This window comes from Camellia sinensis, chromosome 6 (assembly GCF_055761805.1).
Source record: "Camellia sinensis isolate YWXY chromosome 6, ASM5576180v1, whole genome shotgun sequence".
NCBI lineage: Eukaryota > Viridiplantae > Streptophyta > Magnoliopsida > Ericales > Theaceae > Camellia > Camellia sinensis.
The window spans coordinates 96,799,225-96,805,792 of NC_138966.1; the positions used below are offsets into that span (position 1 = coordinate 96,799,225).

At 35.4% G+C, this 6,568-nt stretch overlaps 1 protein-coding gene across 1 annotated transcript; it reads right to left on the reverse strand.

The window, feature by feature from the left end:
• Positions 1-2,006: 2,006 nt before the first annotated feature.
• On the reverse strand, positions 2,007-3,318 carry LOC114294340 (protein PHOSPHATE-INDUCED 1). Its single transcript, XM_028238467.2, has one exon. The coding sequence runs from the start codon at positions 3,099-3,101 to the stop codon at positions 2,136-2,138; it is 966 nt and encodes a 321-aa protein (XP_028094268.2). The 5' UTR covers positions 3,102-3,318; the 3' UTR covers positions 2,007-2,135.
• Between the last annotated feature and the right edge of the window lie 3,250 nt (positions 3,319-6,568).

Below are 6,568 nucleotides of genomic sequence, written 5' to 3' on the forward strand. Positions count from 1 at the left end.
TTTTATCCTTATCTTGGCTAAATCTCCTCTTTATTCTAGGACTCTTGTCCATTATCTTTTATCCTCTTATCTCAGATTCCGATATCTTCGGAGATAACCTCGGCCTTGCCGAGATCACCTCGGCGTCACGACCAGGACACGTGGCACCTCGACTGATACGTCAGCGTCACCTTGCCACGTGTTGATACTCAGAAAATATATCCTCATAGATAGTTTTTCAAAAATTCTCAAAATCTTTGCATTGTTCATTCTATATTCAAATTTGGTTAGATAATCAAAATCTTTCAATAATGGAGATCGAGGCTGTTTCTTCGTGGTGTCTAGAAGTTCAAGAAAGCTAACTGAGTGAAGTTATGCTCGTAGAGTAACTACAAGTCACCATTGTTTTGTGAACAAAAGTAAATGTTGCAAGTCTTTTTGAATATATCTTATATTCTTTGATCTCATAATAGATTTTTGTTGAGGGTTGAATTCTTTGTCCTTCTAAATTTTTTCACATAATCTTGTGTACTTGTGTGATTAATTGTGCACGTGTTAATTAGGTTAATACGTTGAACATAAAATAATTTTTTTTTTAATTAGTTAACCAATTCACCTCCTCCAGGCACATTTTAGATCCTAATATTTCAGTTTGTTTTTTCAAATAGCAAGGCATTGTTTGGTAAGGTTTATAGTTTCCTATTTTAATTTTTTTTTAGAAAATATTAGACATGTTTATGTTTATTTTTAGTAAAATAAAAATTAAAAATATGTTTAGTACACAAGTGTTTTGAAATTTTGTTTGGAAGACAAGTGAAAGGGTGACTCGTCAGAAATGATCGTTGACAATCAGTAATTGCGTTCAAAGGTGATTGTCGAGCACCGAAAGTGGTTGGTGACATTCAAAGGTAGTGGTGGTCAAATATGAATATGAGAAAAAGAAGGTGATCAAAAGTAGTTACTGTTGGTAGAAAGTGGTTGTTAGCTGGAGGAGGTGGTCACTGGAGGAGGTCATAGGCGGTGGTTGTTACTCATGAGTAGTGGATGGTTCTCGGAATAAGTTGAAAATAAAAGATAGAAATGAAACCAATTTTTTTGTGTTTACAACAAAATTAATAAATTTTGTAAATTCTTCACAATTTTTTGAATATGAGAATAGACACCAAGAGACTTTTTGTTTATAGGCTTTGTTTGACTATGTTGGTTCAGACTAAAAAAGTATAAAAAAATAAAATAGATTAAGGTTTCGTTTGGAAATATATTTTTTTAGCAATTTTTTGGCTTCTTAGTTAAAATGTGATGTAAAAAAAGTAGTATGTTTATGATGATTTTTTGACTTTTTACGAAAAGATGTGTAAAAAGTAGAGAAAAAAATAAAATTTTTGATTTTTTAGTATGGGTTGTTAGCTTTTTGATTTTTTTTAGTGATTTTTTTGGCTAAAAAAGTCACATGCCAAACGAGGTCTAAATAAGTTAATAAGATAATATCACATTCAAATCATAATCATTTTACTTTTTTTTTCTCACAAAAGTCAAAAATAAAAAATATTTTGTCAAACGTACTTTCTAGTCTCAAATTAAAAAAATTTCAACTCTAAAAAGTAAACTACAATTTATTTATTTATTTATTTATTTATTCTTCTAAACGACGACATAGTTTCAAAATTTCTGGTTAAAATTTCAGTTCCGTATTACTTTAAAAGTGATATAAATCCCAATTATAGAACAAAAACTATAATAAGTTAAATTCTAACTGTCCATATTACACTGTTACTATGAGAAAAACACTTAAATAAAATAAAAAATATAAAAATATAAAATTGAAACGCGTACGCTATATAAAAATTGTGTAAAAATTTATATAGTTTATCCTTAATTCAATTCCAGCTCTCAATTTGCAAAATTTTCAATCATTTGCACTTTTGGGAAACATTGGATAACAATAAGTAGGGACTATTACTTTTTGTCTGCCTGATAAACTGAAATTCAAACTACAGATATCGTTTGTATATATGCGTAACTGGGTATAAATAAATGAATAAATTTCATTATTTTTTACTCTCAACCGTGTCAAACAAAACAAATGAATGAATCAAAGAATTTCTCTCATAAGACTACATAGTTTACAAACAATCTATACATATGATCTTATCATCTCAGACCAGAGTCGAGCAAGAAGAGGTTGAAGGATCAAGCAATGCAGGAAGCAAGTACTTTCTCCCGTTAACACCGTGCGCATTATAGCTAGCACCAGTAGTGGAGTCCACCAGCAAGTCACCAGGATAGCCTGGGTAGGCCCCCTTTCCATAAACCCCGGGACAAGCGGATGCCGCCTCCAGAGGCGCATCTGCTGGTCCCTGGTAGTAGCCATTTCCAAATGGGTTTGTGGCAGTTGCAGCCAAGAGGCTAGCTAGGTTAATAGCCATGCCGTCCAGACTCACATCATTGTTGGGTGCGACCAGGGGTGGGCTCTGTGGTCCGTAGATGGGTTGGTGAAACGGCCAGGCACACTGGCCCGGGCACTGAGTCTCCGAGTTACCAACCCAGATGTAGGCAAACTTGTAATTCTTGCCCTTAATTTGGGCAGATTTGGAAGACCCGTGCGTCCCGCACCTGCTGGAGCAGAACCCATCAACGATCACATCGGACGATGTTAACACAACGTTGATGGCGTTGTTCTGATCGCCCTTCGCTGCCAACCGTTCGATCTGTTGACTGGTGAGTGATTTACCCATCGAGTAATTCTCATCCAGTACTTGATTGCCCGTAGAGAGGACCAGAGCAGAGGCTTTCTTGGAGTTGATCAGACGGTTGTAGTAGTATTTCTCGGTGTTCTTCCACCACGTGGCGACTGATGGTTGGTCTGTCGTGGGTTTCGAAGTTGAAGATAGGGAGGCAATGAAATCTGAGATAATTGCTCGTTGTGAAGGCTTGAAGTTGCCATACCAAATGAGATTGATTGAAATTTTGCCACTCAAAAGAGGGCCATTGTGGTATTGGAAGATATCTGGGTTCTGATCTTGGGTTGACTCAGTGAGTCGCCTCGCTGCAGAGGTGAAACAGAAGAGAGAAAATAATAGGACTAGTCTTGTAACTAGATGGGTACTAGCAAATGAAGCCATTGTTGATTTTTCTGAATGAGCTTGTGAGTAGTAATGGGTTTTTGTTTTTGGTATGTTTACAAGTATGGAGATACTGGCATATATATATGTAGTGTTGAGGGTGTTAGGAAGTGAGAGTAGAGAGAAGCTACCAGGAAAGAGAGAAAAAGTGGAACATGGGGGTGAAGTGTGGTGAGGGTAACAACTCAGCTTGAGAACGCGGTGTTTTTTAATGATGAATCTAACAGCTTTCAAGCAGCTAAAGGTGTAAATAAAGAAGTTTGGTCAATTGAGGTAGGGTTCAAAAAGACAGCGTGTTCTTGAATCCAAAGTTTCTTTCTACCCACCGCCATCCAATTTCTTTATCTGTCATGTTGGATAAGGCATGTTACTTGGGATGGTATGCGGTTTGAACGAGGTTTGTTGCATATCATTTTTTAAAAAAAATTGAATCAAAATTTATTTTGTAAATTTATTAAATGAAAGTTAAATTTGTATTAATATTATATAAATTTGAGTAAAATTTGAATCAAAATTGAAGATCATCTTATAAAAGGAGACTTGCAAGTCTCTTTAAAGCCATTACTACATTGGAAGTAAATGAAAAACTATTTTGTTCATCCATTTCCTCTAATAGTGAGTGGATTCATAAAGTGGATTGACTTCATTCGTCAAAGGGAACAGTTGTGTTCATCAAGTAAACTAATAAAATGTTTTTGCCTCTCTTGCCTCCCCTTTTGTTTTAGAGGGATATACGGGGATTACACTTCTCATGTTTTATTAGTATAACTTTATTTCTCATAGCCAAATTGATAAATACAATGAATTTCAGGTGAATTTTTTTAATATTTAACCATTAGACCATCTCTAACGGTGAATCAAACCTGGCATCAAATTTAAAATTTGGTGAAAAAGTCACTTTTTTAAGTTTCAACGTTTTCACCAAATCGATATCAAATCTAGAATTAAGCAAAAATTGTACCAAACTGAGTGCAGGCGAAACATTTCACCAAATCACTGTTCCTAACCGTTGGGATGAGACGAACGGGTCGACCATCCGGTTGACCAACCGGTTAACCAACCGGTCGCCCCGGAGAAAGTTCAGACAGTTCACAAAAAGGTTGAAACCAGTCAAAAAAAAAAAAAAAAAAAATTTTGCCTAGGTGGTCGACCACCCGGTCGACCGGCCGGTTGACCACCCGGTCGACCACCAAAAGTTCAAAAAGTTCAAAAAAAAAGGTTCAAACCGGTAAAAAAAAAAAAAAAAAATTTGCCGTTACCGATTGACCGGCCGGTCGACCAATCGGTTGCCCAGCACAAATTTGATGAAACGGATTTGATGTTGAACCGTTGGAGCGCGAAGTATCAAATTAAGGAAATGACCCCTTTTTGACTCAGATTTGATGAACATTTGGTACACCGTTGGAGATACTCTTAGTGTAGTATATCACATCAATCATGCTGGGGACCCTGGGGGCGACCCAAAGCACCCCCACCTCCACGTGGGGGGCTCCAAGTGGTAGAGAAAAAAAAAAAGAAAAAGAAGAAGTAGTTATGGACCAATCAAAAAACAATGGGGTGGTGGGGGTCACCCCCACTTGAGTCTCATGTATTTTTCATATCACATTATATAATAGACAAAAGTGAGAAATATAAAATTATTATACTCAAAATTAGTAAGCAAATAGATTTGAGATAGTTTTAAAGAAAAATCATCAATCAATCCATCCTGAAGAATTTGAGAATTTTTTATAATGCTACCAAACCACTAGTCAAGATTGACAATTTAGTTGAATATTTTAGCAGATTTAAATTAAGGACTTAAGGTGGTGTTTGGCAAGTGGGTTGGGGCTAAAATAGCCACAAAAGACAAAACAGGCTATTTTAGCCACAACAAACAAAACATCACATCCAACCCATAATCATTACACTCTTCTCTCACAAAAAAAGCCAAAAAGCCAAAAAGCCAAAAAGTCCTTCCCAAACCAAGCTTTTTAGCCCAGGCTAAAATAGCCAAAAAAGCCAAAAAGCCAAAAAGCCAACCCACTTCCCAAACGGAGGCTGAATGAGTTAAAAATACAAACAATCCCCCTAAAGTTTTTTACAATTTCAAAAAAATATTTATTTACTTGTTTTAGATCTTGACACAAAACTTACAAATTAATCGAATGCATAGTGTTATTTAAAATCATATTTTACAAATTAATATACACAACAATCAAATTAGAAAAATAATAATAATAATAATAAATTGGGTTGGAAATGAGAGGTATATGTATCTGATTAATGGCATTAAGGCTAGGATGAGATTGTAGGTAGATAGGTGCAAGTTAATTTTGCTTATACATGTAGGCGTATTGACAAACTTTTTAACCTGCATGTTGTGTTTCCTGGCCCGCTAAGCCTAATTAGGCCTGAGTTACTTCATATTTAGACAATCGAGAATTAATCGTTACAGGCTCTAAAATTAATGATTGGACAAATAAAAGATTCAAACTCAAGATTTTAAATCTTATCTCCATCTTTCAATTAAACCGATTAACCCAACCCGACATGGCAGTTAGTCCAATGATTCATGTAGCTGTAGTGAAAAATTCAAAGGTTTAGAGGGTTCAAGTCAATTGAGTGGCTGAAACTCTTTCGTTGTAATCTAATTTATCTAACTCCCTAACATCATATCATATGACAAAAAATAAAAAATAAAAAGACTAATCCAATCTACTCACCTTCTCAATTTTAATCAACGGATTGGGGTTTTTTCCCGCACCCCTAGTCTAAATAATTTGGGATACTATGATGAAGCACCACGTATGAAGGAGATGATGACCAAGATGCCAGCTGATTAACGCGTTGCTTTTTGAGGTATAGCCATAATAATTGTGTGGAACTTATTAGCTCGGTCTCTCTCACATGTTACTATTGTCACTAATTGACCACAAAGAGACAACAGTACTCACTGGATGATCTCTGGACCAGAACACAAAGCATATGAGGATGAAAAAACTAGAACGTTTCTACTGCTCTCTATTATTGCTATCAACACAGCTTTTTTATTTTTGTTTTCTGCAAGTTGTCCCAAGAGCTCCAGATGTAACACTTAAATGGTGGACCCCTGTGGGACTCAGGTTAGAGCTGACAGAGATATTAGACCAAAAAAAAAATGGTAATGGTAATGGCTAAGGGCTATCTCACTACCACAAGAAAATATACAATTGGCGATCACTTTTGCCGACTAAAAATATTTTGGTTGCCAAAAGTTGTGGAATTGGCGACCAAAAATTATGTTAGTCGGTAAAAGTACAATATTTACCTACTAAATTTTTTTAGTCGGGGTATATTAATTTTTGGCGACTAAAAAAAAATTTAGTCGCTAAAAATCTCACAATTAGCGACTAAAAAAAATTTAGTCGCTAAATTTGCCACAATTGGCGACTAAAAAAAATATTTTTGTCGCTGTATATATAGTTTTGGCAACTAAAATAATTTAG

What these genes read in the sequence shown, in the direction of transcription:
- LOC114294340 (XM_028238467.2), bottom strand. Translation starts at nt 3,101, where the DNA reads ATGGCTTCATTTGCTAGTACCCATCTAGTTACAAGACTAGTCCTATTA.